Consider the following 21,798-nt stretch of genomic DNA (forward strand, 5'->3'; position numbering starts at 1 on the left):
CGTATTATACGTTATTATTATTATTATTATTATGTATAATATGAATTATGCATTCACAGTTTTTTTCCACGCTGTTACGTATTAGAATGCGAAAAATGGGAAACAATAACGTAGATAAAATTTTTCTTAACCTGCAGTCAAGACATAAGTATATACATATACAATGATTTTGAATAGACACTCTTTTTTCGATTCGTGTGCATGAATACGCATCTTTTTAAACGCAATCACATATACACATATATGTATAGTATATGTATATTAAAAATACGTGTACGTAATTGGTATATACATAAATATAAATGATAATTGAATATTTAATCAACAAACATTGTAAAAGACAACAGGGAAGAGAATATTATATACTATACATATATTAAAATTCATAAAAATAATATTCTACGAAGCACAAATCACGTATGCGGTTACTTATCGATTTACGCATACTAGCCAATTTTTCTTCGTATCCGTCTATTTATTTATTTCTTTTTTCTCCTACAGTTCGGTTACGTGTTTATTTTTTTCAGATTAAACAAACGTTAATTTTATTGCTGGGGAAACAAAACCAAAAATACATTCCAATTACTTACGTGCATACATTTATACGTATACAGATACATTTCATTGTATAATCATTCCGTTTACCGAGTATTATTATTGTAATTATAGTTATCATTATTATAAATACTATTACCGCACTGACTTATGTCACAAAGAAATATAAATAGTACAGCGTTGTTTATTGTTTATTTGTATAATAGTATTTATCGAAACGCTTGGCGAATATTTAAAAAAAATTTCAATTATTATCTATAATTTTAACACTCACACGTGTTTCAAACACTTAATGCAGTTCGTTTACGAGTTGAAAAATTTTAGACGAACGGAAAATCGTTGGTTTTATTCTTTGTATTATTTATTTTTTCTTCTTTTTATTCAATTAATTTTTTCTTACCTTATTTAAAATTGTACAATGTAAATGATAAAAGGTCAAAAAGCAACAACAAAAATGTGTATACAATTTCTATTATCATAATACTCGCACATATCTCGTAAATTATCATACGGACGAAACGAACAAAGAATATTGCAATTCAATATCATTTCCGGTTAACGTAAATTTAAAAAATTTCTCCTTCATCAATTATTATCAAATAATATATCAACGAACGTATTACTCATATATTGATTTTCCTCACTGCTCGATTATAAATTTAACGATGAAGAAATCTAATAACGCGATCTAAATGCTACTGAGTTATAATAATTATAATTTGATGATCGAAGGATTGCAGTTTTTTTTTTTTTTTTTTTTTTTTACCTTTGCCTGTTTGTTCTTATTTTTTTGATTTTTTTTTTTTGGATTACTTTTCTTCCCAAACCGCATCACAGCCGATTATTAGTGTAATATATGAGAAAAAAAAACAAAAAACAGTTCGCACGACAATAAGAAGTAAAGATTATACATACATGTATATTAAATCTAATTAATTACAGAGAGGAGTAAGCAAATGCTTGAAATAAAAGTAATAAAATAAAGACAGAAAACGAAATGAGAAAATTACGGAGGAGCAAAAAAAAAAAAAAACAAAAAATAAATAAAATAAGATTACTGAAAAAAAAACGTCGAATAAACAAAACGAGGTGAAAAAAGTGAACAAAGTAATCTGAAGCTGTGAAGAAAAAAAAACAGAAAAACACAAGGAAAACAATAACAATGCAAATACTAAACAATTGTAAATTGTTATGATTATATTATCATAATTATGATTATAATATAACGATCGCGCGGAGTGAAAGAGATCGAGAGAAAGAAAAATTTAGCGCGACGTAAGAATAAAAAGATTAAGAAAAAAAAAAAAAAAATCAACACAAACTAGACAAGAATACCTTAATTATTATGTATTGTAGCTAAGAAGAAAAAAAAAAAAAAACGTGTGTCGAGAAAGAAAACGTAATGATTTCTTTTACTTTTCATTTGCCATCAGAAGTATTTTCGAGTACTTGATACCATATAAATATATAATTTAATTAAAATGAAACACGTCGCAAGGATTATACATATAGACGTAACTAGAAGTAGGTTTATAATATAAGTAGACATTAATATCGTACTTAAGAATATTGAAGAGGAAAAAAAAAAAAAAAATGGAGTAAAAAACGTTAATAAATAAACACACCAAAAATATGATGTGAGAGATAAACGAGAAGATGAAGGGGGGAAAAAAAACAAACAAACAAACAAACAATATAACGATAGCAATGGATTTTCGCCAGTTTTCGTTTCAGTACACATGACGATGTAACTAATACTTCAAAAACCACTAGAGAACATCGCGTCAGTCAAGTTAACAATTATTAAAACGGTTATTATATACATATTAACATATTATATTATATATACTTACGCATTGTAATACACACCAAAGGATAGCTTAATCAAATAATGACTATTATAATTATTATTTATTACTTTGGTATATTAGGTATTTATTAAAGACAAAGACAGCAAAAAAAAAAAAGTAAATAAATAAACAGATTAAAAAAGAATAAAAGAAAAAAAAAAAGAAAAAAACCCGTAAATGAAATTAAATTAAAAATTCAAAACACCCGCGGTTACGAACCTCAATTGTTTTCCCGAAACGCGATAATCGGTGTAAAAAATAAACTTATACCGTACTAATCTAATCGTGATAACTAAGCCACGGAATTCAATCATAGAAAATCAAACATAAAACCTCGAACTGCGGACTATGGTATAATTTATGTTTTTATTATTGATTATCGTTGTTGTTGTTATTATTAATATTATTATTATTATTATTACCGTCATCATTATCATTAACGTTTATCGCGATCGAAGTCGCATCGGGCAACTATATAAATAATTTGTAAACTATATGATAATAATAATAATAATATGTTGACTAAGTTTTACAGAAAAGAGCTTATCGTAGTCGAGAAGTAATATATTTAAACACAGTTTGAATGGTAAATTATTATGATATATACATATATATATATGTGTGTGTATAACATTGTTATATGTATATATTATATAACTAACGAGTGTAGCACTGATATATATTATAATTTCTATTAACATACTATATATTATTTATAGTATGTACATATATGTAGGTATGTATATGCAGTATGTATACATAGTTAATATGCACGCATCGTGTGTTGTATACCTGTATGATAATAATTGACATTATGTACTTTGACACTTAATTACTAAGTAATTAAAATTCAATATCATTACTAATTATCAACATATATTCGTAATTCCGATGGTTTATTTTACAGCTTTATATACGATTACATTCGTATATTACATAATATTTATTTGTTTCTTCAAAACTCGTAAGAAAATCGTTCGGTATATTCGAGTACTTAAATACGTGAAAAAGGGGTAATATTTTCTCATTAAGGGCATGCAGTGCTCCTACCTTACCGACGGAGGAAACTCCCCCTTGTTTTTCGTATATTAAATAAACAAAGTAACGGACACGATTCAAATTTTTCGGTGCATCGCTCTCCCGTTCTTTTGTTTCTTCGATATATAAAAAATGAGGGCACGTTTGCTCGGTCGGTAAAAGCAGGAGTACTACATACCCTTGCGTACAAACGTCTGTCCATGTAAAAATAGGGAATCATAATAATGTTAGATTGGATTTTCGAAGACAAGATAGGTGGAAATTTGTGAAAATTACAAAAAATGTTGATATAGAACTTAGTCGTTACCCTATCAAATTTTGAAAAGTTTCCCTGCACAGATGTATTGGAGAAAACCGTGGTTTTTATTCATTGAACATGTAAAACTAGTTCGAAACGACAGAATTAGGCCAAAAACTATTCAAATTGAAGAGTGCAGAGCCTATATTCATCGAGTCGATTGACTCGCACAGCTTCGGAATAATCAACGTAACACGTAAACACATCGGCAGCGTGCAAATCCTCCCCACTCTCTATTTTCCGTAGGTATCAACTCACTCGTTTCTCTCAGTTCAGTTTCCGCAGGCAGCGCTGCAGCAAGCAGATTTACGCGAAACGTGAATTGTCGGACAGTCGATCGTGAGCGGGAATCATGTGATTTTGGATCGCGAATTGTTTGTTTTATAAAAATAGATAATCCGGTGTTCGTCCAAGGAAAAATTTTATAATCGTAATTTTCTTAGCTAGTAAATTATTGATTTTCTAATAATGGTGATTGTTTGTGCGTTCAAGTGATGGAAGAAAAAGTTTTCAAACACGCCGGCTTCTTCTCAAGAATAAGGTATTTAGCAAACAATAGATATGAAAATAAATAAATTACGTCAAGCGTATTACATCGTATAAATGTATAATGCATGCAGTACGGATATGAGTCTTTTATTTCTCAACAAAATTTTTATTCAATATAAAACAACAAACAAAGAAACAAGAAAAGTGAATAAAAAAAATGAAAAGAAACAATACATTAACGTAATTTAACATTCGAATGATCTTCGGACGTAAAAACCAATCTTACAATTTATACGATGATTTCATTGTTCTCTTTCCCTGAGTAAATCTATCGCATTATCTTTTAATTGGCAAATGCTGCTATTCCAGTTATCGCCTTGCCAAGTATCAATCCGTGAATGTCGTGAGTACCTGCAACGTGATTAAATACGTCGTTCGTTATTCATGATTTATGTTGCGTAAAATATCCGTGTGTTCCCGACGTTTGAGAATCTTTTTCGCAAATATCCCTGGAAGACGAAATATGAAAAATTTCAGCCGGATCGTATTTAATTGTAAAAGTGTTTTTATGCCATTCATTTTTCTTGACATGAACTTGATGGAACAAAAAGAAACGCTAACAACTTGCTTGGAGTTCTTTGTGTCTTGATATTCACATAATTTGCTCTAAAAACCTCATGAAACAATCGGCTGATTATTCAGTTGCGACGCCATGTTGTTTCGGCCACAATTATCAAACCTTAAGGATCCCAATATACGTTGAAAACAAAAATAAGAGAAATAACTTGAACGAATTTGTACACCCACCTTCGTAAGTGTTTACTGCCTCGAGGTTCATCACGTGTCGTATTATGTGATATTCGTCGGAAATACCATTTCCACCAAGCATGTCTCGCGCTGTTCTCGCAATGTCCAACGCCTTTCCAGCCGAGTTTCGTTTTATTAAAGATATCATTTCCGGTGTTGCTCTGCGCGAAATTACGTCGAAAAATTTATCCATTAAAATCTCGTTTCAACAATTACCTCGAGTTAAATTCTAATCAAAAAACGAAGAGAAAAAGATAAACAACAGACACATTCCCTTGCAATATTTTCAAGAATTGAAGTTTAATGCCGATTATAAATATGTACAACTTACTCCTGCTTATCCTTGAGTCTACCAACTTGCAGGCAGGCTTGCAGTCCGATAGATATCTCGGTTACCATGTCGGCCATTTTCTTTTGCATAATTTGATTAGCCGCCAAAGGTCTATGAAATTGTGTCCGGTCCATAGTGTAAGCTCTTGCTAAAGTTAAACAAGCTTCAGCGGCCCCCAAAGCACCCCAAGCTATGCCGTATCTCGCATTGTTCAAGCAGCTGAAAGGCCCCTGAAAGATTCGTGAAAGTAACCAGGAATATCGCTGCAAATATTGATGTTCGTTTTTTTTTCATTCATCTTTCATACCCTCAAACTGGCAACATTCGGGAGCACGTTGTTTTCCGGCACTATAACGTCGTCCATTAAAATCATTCCGGTAACCGAAGCTCTCAGAGAAAATTTCCCCTCGATCTTCGGCGTCGTCAGTCCCATTTCGTTACCCTTTCGCTCGACGATAAAACCCCGAATTTTTCCGTCTTCACACTTTGCCCAAACAAGGAGAATATCCGCCACCGGTGAATTGGTTATCCTAATTACATGGAAGAACCACCAATCAATCGACAACAATCAAAACAAAGACAAAATTTATTCACCCACTTTCTTAAAACTCAATTACTTTGTTTCTTTCTCTATCAATTTTTTCACCACGTCACGGAAACAAGTTTAAAATATTCTTCAAAGTTTACAAGAAGATTATTCCTAAACAAAGTTCGCCTTAGTTTGGGCAACCCGAATTTCGCCTGTTGGATTTTATCTCCCGCGAAAGCTAGGTTGCCTATACGCAGGCGACTTTTTTATTTCACTATGACTTCAAAGTTTTAAAACTTTTTGTAAAGTTAAATATAATACGATACATAATCCCCCCAATATAATACGGCATGAGATTTAACAGAACGTTCGATAATTCAACCTTACACGTATCATTATACTTGCCAAGTTTTGCTCCCTGATAATTTGTAAATCTTTTTTGTTCCGTCGTATTTGGCTCGAGATTCCATCGAGGATACATCGCTGCCGTGATTCGGTTCGGTAAGTCCAAAGCATCCGATTAGTTTTCCAGATCCTGGGGAAAAGATCGTTGATACTCTTATACAGGGTACTGACTAATGCACTTATATATGGTGATTTTAATCAAGCGACCCACCTAACGCCGGAATATATTTTTGCTTCTGCTCTTCGCTTCCAAACATGTCAATACCGCCCATAACGAGGGAAGATTGTACGGAAAGAACTGATCTGTAACTGCTGTCAATAGCCTCGATTTCTTTAGCCAGGAGACCATATCCTACGTTTGAAATTCCCGCGCATCCATATCCCTTAATCGTGCAACCTAAGGCACCGATTTCCCCCAACTCAGTAATTATATTCTTGTCAAAGTACTCGGTTCTATTGGCATGTTTTATCCGCGGCAGCAGCTTCTCCCGGCAATAAACTCGGAACTGATCTCGAACCTGGATCTCATCCTGCGTTAATTGCGACTCCAAATTCAGCGCGTCGTTCCATCGAAATGATGCTGAAAATGTCATATTTGTTTTGAATCGCATTATTTTAAAAGTTTAGCAGTTCACCGTGATAAGTAATATGAAAAAAAAAAACATGAAATGAAATTGATTACTTCTGCAAAATTTTTAAAATTACTTTCATCTTGATCGCTCTCACGTAGATTCTGTAATAATTGTATAATAAATAATGCTATTCGTAATCTTGACTTGAAAAATTCACGATATTTTTACAGTATGTGAATAATGATGAAGTACTTTTCTAAAACCAAACAAAAAATTTATTTCAAATATCTACAGGAAATGGTGTAGGCAAAATTTTCGTCAAAAAAATACGTCAAGATAAATTATATTTCGCGGTTTTCTCCTCCTTACCATGTGAGGCGGGAGTTTCACGTGTTACCAACGTTTGTCTGGCTAGTACAGTATATCTTCACTAGAGAGTGGTAGCAGAACGCAGATAATCAAACGGAATTAGAAAGTCTCTGTAACCTCAACCAATCTTCCGAAGAGACAGGCACAAAATATTATCATCGTCATAGTTTTGTATACTCGAACAAAATCCAAAGAACGCATTCGATGAAGTGAAAGGGTTAGTTTGGGCTAATTAAATTATGTACTCACATTGGCTTCTCGTACACGCCGAAACTGACAAATCTGAGGAAATTCTAATAAAGAACAATACGGTATATCATAAGTTGCCTTGTTTCATTGCTTCGAAGTTACAATGTTCGATGTACACAGAGTAACATTTTCGGTGAATTAGAGGAAAAATGAATACGACCAAAATATGAAAGAAAAGGCAAACGGACGAAAATTTTAACTATCATAGGTATGATTTCCTAATTTGAACACAGTGAAAAATCGTTTTGGCTTAGATGTATTGAAAGAATCAATCATCACGCACACAGTTAATGTTGATAAATGAAGGGCAAGTAGTAAATTAGCACCGATGTATAATCGACAATTTATTTACAAAGGATACTCCTAGCCGATTGAACAGGGTTAGCATTGCCCAGTTTAGTGAAAAACTTTTGCAACTGAACGGCCATGTCGTCGCGAATCAACTGGTGTGCTTGCACCGTAAATACACATTTAATACATGGTATCTATTCGGTTCAGCAGTAAAAAAAGCGAGAAAATTAAGCAATCAGTGATAATGAGTGACGAGCTTGTATATGCTGCATGAGATACGTCGCTGATGACCTAGGCAACTTGTTTTTATAAATATGGAATGTGTAATTTAGGATACAAGTGTTGTTGCGAAATTTTTGCATATGATATTATTATTTTGTGGGCAACACAAGACCTATGACGTAACGATTGCGTTACACAATCGTTTACACACGACTGCGTAATATGAACATTAGATAAGGCCTGTTGAGCGCAACGTCTCGTGGCGGGATTTTTAAACTCATAGCTTTTAAATCGGAACAAACACTTGTATCGTTTTCGTATAAATAAATTGCAAATTTTCTATTCAATATTAAATGTCTTCAATTTATTAGAAACACTCAAGTTTTGGGCGTATTGGACGGATATTTGGTCACCTTTAGACAATAGATTTTTCAACCGTAATTGCATAATCTTACATTATCGGTTAGGACAAATTAATTATTATTCGCACGAAAACTAATAAAATAATTGCTAGGTTAAAGCAATAATTCTTTAAAAACAGACTTCACCATACCTTTTTTTTCGCCTAAACAACAACGAAATTCGTTTATACAATTATATATTGAACTATGTACCTATAAATACGTATATCTGTATTATATAAATTTTCATAAATTTCTTATCATCTCTGTAACCGTTTGTACATCGTGTTTTATAAAAGTTCTCTCTTCGGTCTTATTATAATAATTAATTAAATATTTTTGGATCACCAGCGTATTTTTTTTTTTTTATCTTATATGCTTTATTCAGATTTGTTTCTTACTCCTTCGGTTTCGGCTTAGATAATAAGTATATCGTCCTTTCTATCCGGGCCGTCCGGCAACCTCTGATTCATAATTCGAACGTTGTGGAACAGATAACCAACAGATTCTGTGCAAGGACGAACAACAGCTTGAACAGAAGCCATGCAGAAGTTCCTCGTCGCTGCGCAGGAGATTTTCCAAACTCGAAGGCAAGGGGCAATGCACCAAATGTGCTGAAATATGACAAATAAGGTTTAATTACGGTCCCAGCACGCCGTTTGAGTGAGAATTACATCGCCTTAGACAATTCTATTTAACCTACGTTTCATAATAATCGTAAATTCTCATTTCTTGAGCCAGAATCAATGGTAAAATGATAACCAAGCTATTCTTGCCGTCATTTCGCTTGTCGTGAAACAACGCTCGATGACTTTTAAACGCCCGAAATGATTGTGTGACAAAAATCAAATCGCAAGCATGTCAACGGCGGCCATATTGATCTGTCTGTCTATCAATGTTATATATAAAATACACATTATTCAATAAGAGTTTATCGAATAATTTGGTACGAAAGATATTCTGGCGCTTGCAGTAAACGAACTCTGTATACATTCTTCGTTTTTATTGTACACATGTAAAATAATATACAGGGCTAAAGTTTATCGATCTTTTTTACCTTTCGGGTTTACCGCGAAGGGGTTTTGCGGCTGTGTGTTTATGGTTTGGCGATATATGCGTCACGTGCGTGCACAATATATGGACTTGCGTGTCGGACAATGCCGAAAAGGTCACTGACATTACACACGCACACATTTGTGTACTCGAGGTAGTGGGATGTGTCCTACCTATATACCTACATACCTCAAAGGCCAGACACGCGAAGGTAAAGCCTAGGCAAAGGGCTGCCAGCGGCGCTACGAGAACCGAAAGGAACACGTAACAGCAACCCCTCGAAAGCCGGAAGCAGTGGCTACTCAGTCTCCACGCGCACTCTGGACTCCTGATACCATCTGGCTCCCCGATCACATCGTCCCACATCACCTAGACGAATTTACAATTATTAACAAGATTTATCAGATTGCAAGAAAGAAAATTGTGCTGAGAATTAATTAACTTTTTTTTTTCGTTTGAACGACTTAAATCTGGGTGAATGTTTCAGATTTATATGCAGGGTGAATACAGTTGTAAGAATTTTTCCACCTCTTGTTTTATACTGCATTGAATATTTAACGATCCAGGTATATCCTCGGTTAAATATTTGATGGGTAGGTAAAATTTTGTTATCTTTTAGGGCAATATTGTTATCTACTCTGCGTGCAGCAACTGTTGAAAAAAAAGAGGAAGGACGCAAGAATTTTTCAATAAATTTTGATATGTTTGTATAAAACAAAGATTAGCCGTGTTGGTTATTGATTATGAACGTAATCCGTTCACATCGTTAACCCGATTTGAAAAATTCTGAATCTTGGGGTGATTAAGCCGTTAATTGCGGGGATACGCAAAGGGCGTTCTAATTTATTTTCTACAATTCTCTTTTTCTCCGATTTACCTGAAGATGTTGATTTAAATTATTTGGATCGCGATCTTCGAGTTCGATGACGCTTCCACCGCCCATTGAAGAGTCCGGTTTCTCCATGCCTGCAACGTGAAATCCGGATACTAACGGAAGTAACTTCAGATTTTTGAACGAACGAAACCAGGACCCGATCGACTGCGTTCCACGGGTTGCAGGCACCATTATTCTGCAAAATTATCAGAAGCTCAGGCCATTCTTGACTAATATTTCGTCCCCTTAGTAACTCGCGGAATCTTATAGAACAAATCTGCTCTTTATTCTGTTGCAGTAGACGATTTCAATGAAAAGTACCTTGTATGTAAGTCAAGTACGATTTTATAAATTACTGTAAGTGGCGCAAGGCTATCGTAAATGCGATAAAAATCGACGGGTCATTATTAAACTATAGCCCACGCTCCTAGTCGTTAAAAACGGAACATTGGTTTACTGTAAATCGATTACAGGTGTGACTGTGAATTATTTATTTACCACATCGCGCTCCTCTTCGCTCCAAATACAGGATATCAATGACGTTTGTATTTGGCTGAATTTTTTCATTCCGATATTCAAAGTTTGAATTTGGAATTCCGAATGTGCTGGCGTAACGGTAATTTTTTTGAAAAATTTCGAATACTTGGAGAGTATAACCTGATAATTTCGAACATTTTTATCGTAAGACTACGTCGCCGACATACGAGAATACTTTGCGAATATAACCTCTTATCCCAGGAAAAGGAAATAGAAGTAATTGGTTTCGGGCAGATTCTGTACACGCAACTTATATTGATTCAAATTCTTACGCTCAACACAATTTGCATAGCGCGGCACGTATGCATATTATATACAAACGTGGTCAGGGTGAACCAGGCGAACATAAATGCGTTGTGTGTCGTGAGGGATGGCCATCAACCCCCAAATACAGTCGAGCGAGCTTCGTAAAAAAACATGTTTATTGTACATACCGTGGAAAATATTTTAGTAGATTTTATCACGCGGTAATATATACCTATTCAGTAGCATAAATTCGTCGTGACACGAAATTTTTCTATACAATATATCAAGGTTCTATAGGTTGATTAGACACCATTTCATGGCAGGCCTCGGGAATCGAATATTTCAACAATTAATAACGAATGAGCTTCTCATTGTGCAATTTCTTCGAGAATGAATCGATCCACAGTATCATTTGACAGGTAATAAGTGAAAAGTGCAAGTTTGAAATTGTTATCGATTGGAAAATCGAACATCGGTTGAAGTTCGGTTGGTTTCGAATCGAAATTCATTGACCCAAGAAACATAGTATGTCGATTATTTTTTTGTAATCTACATCGAACTATATTCAATTCGCTTCGAACATTTTTAACAATTGAACCGCGCGTTATAACGCAACAAAAATGCATAATATAAAACTTGACGGCAAAACTATTAAATTAACAAACCGCCGAGCATATAATTTTTGTGCAGAATATTGAACCGAGATTGAAATGGAATTCGACAATGTACAATAACGCGTTAATTCAAGCAGGCATGCCAGGATGCACTTACTTCTCCAGGTGTCTTCGATTTTGGCGGCAATTTTGAAAATTTGTCAAGTTTTCGGCAGTATCAACGGTAATAACAGATAACTTTGAATAGTGTTTTAAATCAGGTCTTGCAGCACCGCTTTTACGACCCACAGGTACACCTGACTGATACTGACCGGCAGGTCAACTCAGGTGTGCTCAGGTGGATTGGCGAACACTATACCTACATCTCAGGGGTCGCAGAGGGTAGTTTCCGTCCGAGAGCTGGACACTGGTCACTCAGGCGTCTGCGCGATGTGCGTGAGAAAGTGAACCGGGTTTTTCGAAAAATACAAAGACTTTAACGCCAAGTAGTAATTCTCATGCTCCTAGAAACGGAATTGTAAAATTTGGAACGTACATCAGCTTACGTTTTTCCATCATTTCTACGTTGGCAAATACTTTAAAAAAATTAACTAGATAAACAAGGTAATGATGTGGGCTTATATTGGTAGAGAGATCATTGATGTTGACTTTATTAATGATGATAATTACAATTGTAATAAAAATAATAATAATAGTCATAATAACTACAGCTGTCATAATAACGTGATTTGTACCGATCTGGCGATTCGCGGTTAAAACAATTTTTCGGAGGAATTGGAATTACGTCAATTTTCTACGTATAATTATTGCTACATCACGTGTCAATATATTTACCACCTGCGTTCAAATATGACTTTGTTGCTACGCGTGATTCTTTTAATTTCATTCGATCTGCGGTTATACGAATCACCTGAATGAAATTAAAAGAATGGGTACTCGTGTATAAAATTATATTGTACATATATATATCCAACTACGCGTATAAAACATAATAAAAAATACTTGTTGTTGCTATGTTTATTATTAACTTGTACCGGTAACGACGCTCTGAGTACAAAAATACTTGGAAAATCTGATTTCGTTGCAAAGTTATAGCCTGAAATTCCTACTTAGAAATGAAAAAAAATAAAAAATTCATTCGCGACGAATACTCTTTCCCAACTTGGCTTGTAACTGAAAATTTGAAAATTTCAGGTGACTATTCAATCAAATATATTTCTATAAACTCGTTTATTACTTGTTATGTATCGTTTTGTGGAACTTTAACATAGATAGACGTAACTTGTCAACTTTTTTTTTTTTTTGTCTACAGGGTCACTGCAGTCTGTTGTTATTTCAAACATTTCATTACTCGACTTATAATTATGAATTATTACTAAATTTAACGTTTTTTGACATGGCGCAATTTTTTACGTCATCTGACTAGATACGCTACTATTTCGTTTGGACGCGCGGTAGCTTCGAGTCTTATGTAATTTCTTCGGGACTGAGCATCTTCCAACAAAGCATTCCACATTCTGTCTCTCTGAAAATTAAATATTTGTCAAATACAATGTCGTAGGTATATAAATATATACATGTACTTTTTTTTACGTGATGGAATATTAGAAACGCTGGAATTCTCGCAACGTCTCCAAAGTCTAGCTTATCATACCCTGAATGTTGCGAAATTTCCGCATAATACGAGACAGTGTTTTGCTCTTGTCAAAGCGACGCAGAGTCGCTGAGGATCCGACAGAAATCCGATTCCGTTTGTCCTAACGCAGGACATCACGATAATGTCGCGTTCGTGTCCTTGGAAACTATCAACCGTATTTACCTCGATGCTTATTTTACCCCTAAGGTTCCCCATGGTGTTTGTGATCCTGTTGAAAAACGATCAAGTATATTTTCGTGCGCGCAGTATGGAGAATACCGAAGTAACATAACGGACAGTAAATTCGTTCATTTACCTCTCGTTTATCTTAGCTTCCACTAAATTTTGCTGGTTTTTGTAGGGGGTTATTACACCTATGGATACATGTTTCGGTACTTTTCTCTGATCGATGTGGTTGATCATACCGTGTATGAGATTGGCGACAAATTCCGCCTCATCGGTGTTCGAAAACCTATCGTGACTTTGCGTAGTGTCCATGTTTAGTACTCTATATGGATGAAATGGAAGTACGGCTCGGGTATCGTTCACCTCAGCATTCTTCAGCATTCCACCGTAGAAAAACTGATTGGGCCAATGCGATATCTGGCTAACCATTCTGTACTGGGTATCTAGCATGATAACCGAGTTGTTTTGCAGATTCTCTTGAGCTCTTTGAATTCGCGAAAATAAAGACTGATCGAGGCCAAGCCTTTTCGCTCTCTGTTGACGATATTAACAGACTAAAGTTAGAAACGGCTTTTTATTAGTGGAGAAACATTTGGTACCAGCGATTGATGATCGCTCGTTAGTATACCTGAGAAATTATCGTTGCAGGAAGTTGAGCCGGGTCTCCAACCAAGACTAAAGTATTCACTCCTAGCATTAGCGGAATCAACGTTTCTGCTTCACAGCTCTGCGTTGCTTCGTCCACGATACATACTGATATATTGTTTTTTTTACCACCAGCAGCAATTTTGCATGTATTCAATTGTTTGTCACTGAAAATCAAAAATGCTTTACACCATGATCTGAGTTTCACGGACGTGAGTAGACAAATTAATATAATGATATAATTTTTTTCCAAATTTCTTTTTTACGTCATAGTATGTTCTCTTACCCAAATGCAGATTCCATTATGTTAGTGTAACAGGATGACAACGTGCAGGCAATTATGTTTGCACGAACTAAAATGTTGTTTTGAGCTTCTCGTTCTTGTTTCAATACATATTGAGGGTCCGTATTACCTTCGTTCTGAAAATATAATAGAAAAAAAAATTAATACAAAACAGATTTTGCTCCCCAAAAATTACTCTGGGATTCATTTCACTCACTTGACCACAATTCTTTATAACATCATATCTTGCTTTCAAATTTGCAAGTTTTAACTTGTTGTAGTGGGCTTGACTTTCATTGACCTTTTGCATACTGGACAACTCTGACTGTAAGGCGTTGATTTTAGCCTCTATAAACCTTTCCTGTAAATACGATCATTGGTTAACCGGTGAATGTCTAAGAAATGGGTAGAATAATTTTTACTAATATATTCTTGTTTTATTTTCTTCCAGGCCATTACTCGCACCTCTTCCTCAAGGCTATCCATTGACTGACCCCAAAATTTATAACTGTCGTTTGTCCTCTTCACATCTCGTTTGGCCAACTCTTCAACAGATATTTCTTTGACTCTTGGATGCATGGCGTTGGTCATTCCGACGCGAACCATCTTGAATCGTTCATCTTCTAGAAACACATTGCAAAAGAGGCGTTTTAATGGCATCAATTATATTACGGTGCGAGTTGTAAATGAATTACAACTCACTAGGTAGCTGTGCCCGGCGTTTTAAAAGGCGAAGTACTATTTCATCGATGGCAGCATTTGACGGAGCGCAGAGCAGAATTCTCAAGCTTGCATCTTTTCTTCTGAACCTATTATCACCGTACAGCACCTGCATCACCATGTTAACGATAACATGCGATTTGCCCGTTCCTGAAACATCGAAATTTGGCGTGAAGTTTCTTTACATTAAAAGTACTATATTCTTGGATCTCTTTTCAGAAAAATAACAACAGCAAATTAGCACCTGGAGGTCCTTGAATCAAACAGATTTTGGGCTCTTTACGAGCGATTGATTCTGTCGTTTTGAACACTGCTTCTGCCTGCTTGGAATTCAGCTTGTCCTTAACAATACAAAATGAAATTATTTAAAATTTCAAACACTTCATTTACACCTGTCTCATTCAATGCGCTCACACTCACCTTGGTGATCAGAGAGTTTTGGAGTGGTTTTTGGGGCTGAGCCAAATTTGTTCGGGATTCAGTCTTTGGATTGAGTATTGAGGAAAGAAGAGGCGAACTGGGTAATGACTGCAGAGCTTGAACCATTCTCATTCTAGATCGCAGATAAGTTACGCACCTTAATCGTAACGGTCTTTTACAGAGGTTCATTTTTAACGGTCTAGTGAGTACCGTGTAAGTAAGAACGTGTGTTGATTGTTTCACATAATTGCCTGTAAACATGAAATAAACGTGTGTGCTCAAATTTTCGCAAATTATACGTCAGGTGTCGTATTTTTTTGCTGTCTTTATAAAGGTAATGAATCAAAACAACCAATTTAGAGAACTTACCGAGCTCACGATTAAAAAACGTATGTGGCGTAATTAAGGATTTGTGCATGTGCGTTATGTAGGCGAAAACCTTTGAGAAATGAAGTTTACCATCGTCATCACGATAGCATAATTCCAAAAACACAAGATCGCCGTAAACAGGATGTATTTGGTTTTTTATTTCATTTTCGTTGGCCAACATCTCTAGCATCATTGTGGTTAATGTCACATTAACTGATGGAATTTTTTCCCATGTTATCGAATTGTCGACGATTGAACAAAACAGTGTTTGACGTCTGAAGCAATGACGTTATATAAATTGTCGGGTCGGAGCAACAATGCAGGGATACAAAGAAAGGGTATTATAGGTACATTTATTTTTGCTCTCAAACACATACCTCTTCTTTTGGTCGATACTTTCGAATTCCTTAGTGATTCCGTGCCACAGTTCGAGGAGTAGAAGCGGCACCATAATGTGATAGTATTCATTGTAATTGTTATAATTTGTCAGCAACGGTATCAACCCATTGTCGTCAACGATCGGCGGTTCAGATTTTAAATTTTTCTGTTCCTAATGGAATAAAATGAGAAATGCAAAAGAAAATATAAGAGGTAAAGTATGGTAAATGCAAAGAAAAATGGTGTAAAGAAAATTCGGCTTAGCTATCCACGATTAAAAGCGATTAATGATGATGGTAGCAAAAGCACTGAGCAAAAGCAAAATTAAAAGCATAGCAGAGTCCGGTTTGTAGTCGAATTATGATAATCTTGGACGGCACAACATTTAATGAAGTAATGGTTTTCAACATACTTTAAGCCATGAAGTCACGACAACAACCGGCGGCTCAGAATTCAGTTGTTTTTGTTCCTAACGAAACAAAGCAATGAATAAAAAAAAAAAAAAAAACTGGATGAATTGTGCTAAAAATTTTCAATTCCATATCGACAATCATAAAAAAATTCTCGTTTTTGTGTTAAAGAATGAAATGAAATAACAACCGTACAACAATAGTAGTCAAGCAATAACAAAATGTGATGAAACAGTGTTGAGTTTGGCTTAAAACATTATATGAAATAACTGTTTTCAACTTACCTCCAGCCACGAAGGATTCCATGCTAATATGTGGAATAAAAATTCCTTCAATGTAGGATATTGTCCCTTATTGACGACTTGTTGAGGTGGAACCAACAATTTATCTTTGGGTATAAGTGCGTCTTTTCCAGGACATTTCTTCATAGTATTATTAGAGTCGATCGGATATTCCTTAATTGTCGTAGCTTCCATGTCGAATCTAACTTTCTTCCTAATCTTTTTCTGCCGTTTTTTATCCAACAAATTTGGGACCCAGTTCTCCTTCTGATTTAGTGATACTTCCTTGTCTGATCCAATCATTTCGTCAATCATAACCGTGGCCATTGAACTGGTGACTTCATCAACACCTTTCCTCTTATCTTCCATTCGTTCTTCATGTGTCTGTGCTAAAACCTTATTCACAGACGCCTTCTTATCCTTACTCGACTCCAGTGGCACGGTTTGGCTGGAAATTTTTTTAGGACTCGCCAATTTGCTGGACTGAGATTGCGCAGTTATTGAAGTTGACGGAGTCTCCGCAACCTTTGTACTGTTCTTCGATTCCTTCTTGGTCTTCAAAGTCTTACTTGGTCGCGAAGAGGCTTTCGAAGTTGAGGCGGTTTGTTGCTGTTGTTCACTGATCAAGAATTCACCTCTGTTCTTAGCACTGATTTTAGCTTTGCCTTGAGGAGCAACTCGCTCAACCGAAGGTTTTACCGAATTCAATTTTTCCTTATTAGCCAACGCCTTTAGCTTCTCCTTTCGTTGATTGACAATCTCTAACTTCTCATTCTTAGATATTGGTAAACTCTTCCTTTTTCCTAGAGGCAGTGGAACATTTTTCGCCCATTTATTCTTGACCCTTCTCCGCCTTTGCTCCTCCTCGTATTGCTTCTGTTTTATCTTGTCGTCTATTTCTAGTTGACGTTTTTGTTTAAATGTCAAATGTGGGGGCTGCTTGGATCCCCTGCTAGTGCAATTAGTCAGTTTGGTACCTTCTGTGCTACTTGAGGCCGAAGGTGAAATGTCGTCGTGTTTGCTGGATGCTGTAAAAGAGTCTTTGACACTGGAGCGTCTTCGCTGTGGTAAATGCAATGGCTCGATAATTTCGGGACGTTTTGGAGTGGTCTGTTTTATCCGCAGAGATTTATCAAGCTCATTCTCAGGGCTCGGTTTTTCTTTGGTCGAAGTGGGCAACGGGTCAGAAACGTGAAAGATGCCGCTGTCCGAATCAACTTTGTTCTCTTGATTAAGTTCTCTCTCGATATCATGGAAACTTATTGGCTGCAATGTTTTAATTGATCCCTCAGAGTGGCTGCTCTGTTTCTTTGATTCTGGTTCTTTGCTTTCGGGAACCTTAGTATCGGCTAATATTGCTGCATTTAATAAATCCAGATTTAGATTTTTCATTTCGTCAAAAAAATCCATTGGCGGACTATCCGGCTCTTCTTTTATCCTCTGGCTCTCCGACAGCCTTTGAAGCCAGGGGTTGTCCTCGTCGTCGCTATCTGACGGCACTATTATTTCATCATAGTCAGGCTCAATGATTTCCTCTTTGATGTCATACGCATCTGGAATATACTCCGACTTTATCTCTGGAGGACCATCTTCAATGTCTATTGCATCGTCGCTTCCAGTCCCATCGAACAACTGAGAGCTTGGGAAAACGTCGTATTCGTCATCGCTCAACTCCACAGTGTCAATAATCGAGAAACTGGTCCTCGGCTCTTCCTTAACAGACCTTAATTTGAACGGAGAAGAAGTGGCACATGGAGTCTGATCATAGAACGATTGTTGCTCCCGGTTGAACTCCTTCTCTGCTGTTTCCTTCGACTTTGGAGGTGACTTTGAGGATCTTATTTTTATCGCGTTAGAGAGATCCATAGTATCGTCTGGCGCTGATTTCTCCGTGGATTTTTTGTGCTTTGAGCTATCTTCGTTCTTGTTTCTCGATCGACTTTTTCGACCCGTTTTACTGTGTACCACTTGGTGTTTATCAAGCTCTTGAACATCGCCTTTGAACCAGGCAGAACAGGAAGGCTGCGAATCTAGTTTAGTACTCTTTGGTTTAGACACATTATCTATAGTTTCGTTGCAGTATTTTGGCACAAAGGCATAGCAGTCGTTTACTTCACTCTGCTCAGGTAGCACAGATTTTTGTTTCGTTTCTGGAGTCTCTTCCTCAATTATTACCTCCTCCTTGCAATCAATGCTTATTTCAACTGCTTTCGAAGACATTTGATCGTCATTACTTTTGAGATTTAGGGTCATACGGTCTATAATACCGACATTAGTTTCAATCACTGGAATAACTGGCCTAACGGGATTATTGGATTTTGGCTTTGGAAGGTTGATTCTCAGTTTTCGTTTGTCAGTTTTTGGGTTTGGAGGGTCAGACAATTTTAGATTCGGTGGGTCAGTTTTTGGCTTTGGCGGTTCGACTTTTTTAATCGTCGACCAAATTTCTTGAATTTCTTCCACTTCCGGTGATTCATCTTCTTGTTTTGCTGATATGTCAGCAAGAACAATGCTTGCCTTGACTTGGGAAACACCGGCATTACCGTCTGAAATAAATTAGTTGGTAAATATTGTTGCTAATATTCAAGACGTAATAAATAATTGAAAATAAAGTTTCGCTTGAGTCTCAGATCGCCCATAATTCCTATTTCGCTTAGGCTGGTCACCTTGTATTATCTGATGCTCTTCATTAATCTTAGGGATTTTTGGAGCTGCGAATCCAGAATTCAACTCAACAGTATTTACAATCGACAAATTTCGTTTCCGTGCGCATCTAGCATTTTTTTCTACAGATGATACCACGCTCGTTGGTTCGGATTGAGGAACAAATTGAATCTCAGGTTCCAAAGGTCTTTGAGTCAATACATCATCAAATTGTTCAAGGTTCCTTAAACTCGTCTGCAATACAAAGCAAATTAATTTAAAAACTCTATTCAAGCTAGTAATGGCAATGTGATGAGATGTTGAATAGAAAAATCAGTTTTTGGCAATTTTAGAATAGCTTGGAAGGGCAGGCGAGTTTGAAAAATGTTACATAGGCTGTCAGTTATTAAGTTTTGCTACATTTCAGTTTATCCTGCAGTTATAAAATAACAATTTTTCGTTAAAGTGCATCGTCACATTAACATTACAAACTTCAGGCTTGTATTAAAAAACATCACTTGGTCATCAGTCACCAGTATTTCATCGGTACTTACATTACCCTTGCAAAGTTTGTACACGTACATTGGCTCATTCTCCCTGTACGTTTCCAAACAACCTATGCCAATTTCATCTTTATCGTGAAGCTCGATTACGACCTTTGGGTCCTGAAGACGTCCGTTGACATAAATCCCATTAGAGCTCTGAAAGGGTAACGAAAAGGCAGATGTTGTGAGGTTGAAAATCTGAATAAAAGACTGATGCTAAATTGCAGCATTCACCCCTAAATCAATAACTGCCAAGCCGTTGTCAGTCCTGAGAAAGAGGCAGTGTTGCCTGGAGACTACGATGCTAGGACATATGATGTCGTTGTCTGGTTTTCGACCACACGAATACTGCAAAATGGAATGAGAAAAGTTACTCAACAAATTGTAGTGGACTGAATAAGCAAAATTCCATTATTTATCATAGAGACATCAATTGAGAATGCAGACTATTTCAGGAAAGCGTTATGTAGAGGTAACGAGAATAAAAGCTTGCTGTACAATAGAAATGATACGTGATACATGAGAAGCTCCTGTTACATTCAACAAACATGATAGAGATAGAATTTATTACAGTAAAGAAAAATTTGAAAGAAACGAAAGCCAATTGAAGATCAGAGCATTGAGGCGGTCCACAAAAAAAATCATCGTTTCCATCAAGGGAATGAAGTGAAAAATGCAGTGACAAAGTTAGGTTAACATACATTGATAACATTCTAAGTTACACTATTGCATTTGTTTAATAATGAAAATTATACCGGGCTTACCGATTGTTTGTTTTTTTCGAGAATTACGAAATTCCTCGGATCATTAACCCTCTCTAATGTCCAATCCATGTTCTGTCATTTCTCAGATAACGGAAAAACGAAGTAAATTTACTATCAAGACAAGAAGTAATATCGCTGACGCTGAACTTTCAATCAACGAAAGAGATATGAACTCTCAGTCGAATCTAACGAAAATTCGCACACGACAATTACGATTCAATTTCATAACTTTCAATATATGTGCACTTTTATACACCTCACTAATTGTTTAACCTTAAGACCCTCAACGTCCCCTTAACACGAGCCTAAGGAATAATCTGCTGCACATTACGATCCAATTGGCCAAATTTAATTCCCAAAGTCCACCAAAGTTTAGCCGGTATTCTTTATTTTATAATGTTTACGTGAAGATACACCATCTTGCGGCAGGAGTTAAAAGTATTGAAAAGTGTCCGACTGATGTTTGCTGTTGCAGTAATTAAATTGCTCTTGTTTCAAGGTGTTTGATCAGGGCGATCACCGTTCTAAAGAGTCTTTACAAAAAAACATCTCATTCTTTCGTAAAACTTTGAATTGAATTGCAATTTTTCATAAATTGATCCTGCTACTGTCGAGAAGTACGCTCTGATTGGTTAGGAATGAAAAAATTTCATGAGATTTCTCATCCATTCATTTTGCCGCGAGACAGACTTGCAGGTTATATTTGATATATTATTCAATTATTAATTTATATGATAATTTATCGTTCCTAGCTGACCAGAGCACACTTCTTAACATCAAAAAAAATT

The 21,798-nt window shown here is 35.8% G+C and overlaps 3 protein-coding genes across 9 annotated transcripts; all 3 read right to left on the reverse strand.

Annotated features, from left to right (window-relative positions):
- Positions 1–4,375: 4,375 nt before the first annotated feature.
- Positions 4,376–7,984, reverse strand: LOC124304365 (glutaryl-CoA dehydrogenase, mitochondrial). Of its 2 annotated transcripts, XM_046762456.1 has the most exons (8): positions 7,854–7,984; positions 7,493–7,525; positions 6,514–6,882; positions 6,303–6,432; positions 5,676–5,898; positions 5,369–5,598; positions 5,038–5,198; positions 4,376–4,641 (listed from the first exon to the last, which is right to left on the reverse strand). In XM_046762456.1, exons 1-8 carry the CDS (start codon positions 7,918–7,920, stop codon positions 4,574–4,576), a joined length of 1,281 nt encoding a protein of 426 aa, XP_046618412.1. In that variant the 5' UTR covers positions 7,921–7,984; the 3' UTR covers positions 4,376–4,573. The 2 variants fall into 2 exon arrangements, with proteins under 2 accessions (XP_046618412.1, XP_046618413.1); XM_046762457.1 differs by lacking the exon at positions 4,376–4,641 and having other exon boundaries at positions 5,125–5,266.
- A 363-nt stretch (positions 7,985–8,347) lies between these two features.
- LOC124304367 (caveolin-3-like) lies at positions 8,348–12,101 on the reverse strand. Of its 6 annotated transcripts, none has more exons than XM_046762461.1 (4): positions 11,888–12,101; positions 10,337–10,558; positions 9,649–9,828; positions 8,348–9,020 (listed from the first exon to the last, which is right to left on the reverse strand). In XM_046762461.1, the coding sequence occupies exons 2-4, from the start codon at positions 10,523–10,525 to the stop codon at positions 8,823–8,825; spliced, it is 567 nt and encodes a 188-aa protein (XP_046618417.1). In that variant the 5' UTR covers positions 10,526–10,558; positions 11,888–12,101; the 3' UTR covers positions 8,348–8,822. The 6 variants fall into 6 exon arrangements, with proteins under 6 accessions (XP_046618417.1, XP_046618415.1, XP_046618419.1 ...); XM_046762459.1 differs by having other exon boundaries at positions 10,337–10,529; positions 11,888–12,096; XM_046762463.1 differs by having other exon boundaries at positions 10,337–10,425; positions 11,888–12,095.
- Positions 12,102–12,991: 890 nt separating this feature from the next.
- Positions 12,992–21,643, reverse strand: LOC124304363 (uncharacterized). Its single transcript, XM_046762450.1, has 18 exons — positions 21,011–21,643; positions 20,481–20,594; positions 20,256–20,402; positions 19,725–19,956; positions 17,062–19,604; positions 16,780–16,836; positions 16,367–16,539; positions 15,990–16,264; positions 15,621–15,871; positions 15,445–15,541; positions 15,183–15,350; positions 14,946–15,103; positions 14,698–14,841; positions 14,484–14,617; positions 14,181–14,364; positions 13,683–14,086; positions 13,385–13,595; positions 12,992–13,255 (listed from the first exon to the last, which is right to left on the reverse strand). The coding sequence occupies exons 1-18, from the start codon at positions 21,077–21,079 to the stop codon at positions 13,145–13,147; spliced, it is 5,472 nt and encodes a 1,823-aa protein (XP_046618406.1). The 5' UTR covers positions 21,080–21,643; the 3' UTR covers positions 12,992–13,144.
- Between the last annotated feature and the right edge of the window lie 155 nt (positions 21,644–21,798).

Source organism: Neodiprion virginianus, chromosome 5 (assembly GCF_021901495.1).
Source record: "Neodiprion virginianus isolate iyNeoVirg1 chromosome 5, iyNeoVirg1.1, whole genome shotgun sequence".
Taxonomy (NCBI): Eukaryota; Metazoa; Arthropoda; class Insecta; order Hymenoptera; family Diprionidae; genus Neodiprion; species Neodiprion virginianus.

Bases quoted from the DNA above. Each gene is read 5' to 3' on its own strand.
- LOC124304365 (XM_046762456.1), bottom strand. From the start codon at position 7,920: ATGGCCGTTCAGTTGCAAAAGTTTTTCACTAAACTGGGCAATGCTAAC. The intron at 5,899-6,302 runs GCAAGTATAATG...CCATGTAATTAG, and splicing joins TTATCAGGGAGCAAAACTTG to GATAACCAATTCACCGGTGG. The intron at 4,642-5,037 runs GTGGGTGTACAA...ATCACGTTGCAG, and splicing joins GGCAGTAAACACTTACGAAG to GTACTCACGACATTCACGGA.
- LOC124304367 (XM_046762461.1), bottom strand. From the start codon at position 10,525: ATGGTGCCTGCAACCCGTGGAACGCAGTCGATCGGGTCCTGGTTTCGT. The intron at 9,829-10,336 runs GTAAATCGGAGA...AAATTCGTCTAG, and splicing joins ATTTAAATCAACATCTTCAG to GTGATGTGGGACGATGTGAT. The intron at 9,021-9,648 runs GTATGTAGGTAT...GTCATATTTCAG, and splicing joins TCGCGTGTCTGGCCTTTGAG to CACATTTGGTGCATTGCCCC.
- LOC124304363 (XM_046762450.1), bottom strand. From the start codon at position 21,079: ATGGATTGGACATTAGAGAGGGTTAATGATCCGAGGAATTTCGTAATT. The intron at 16,837-17,061 runs GTAAGTTGAAAA...TTGTTTCGTTAG, and splicing joins GGAATCCTTCGTGGCTGGAG to GAACAAAAACAACTGAATTC. The intron at 13,596-13,682 runs GTAAATGAACGA...GTTTTTCAACAG, and splicing joins GAAGCTAAGATAAACGAGAG to GATCACAAACACCATGGGGA.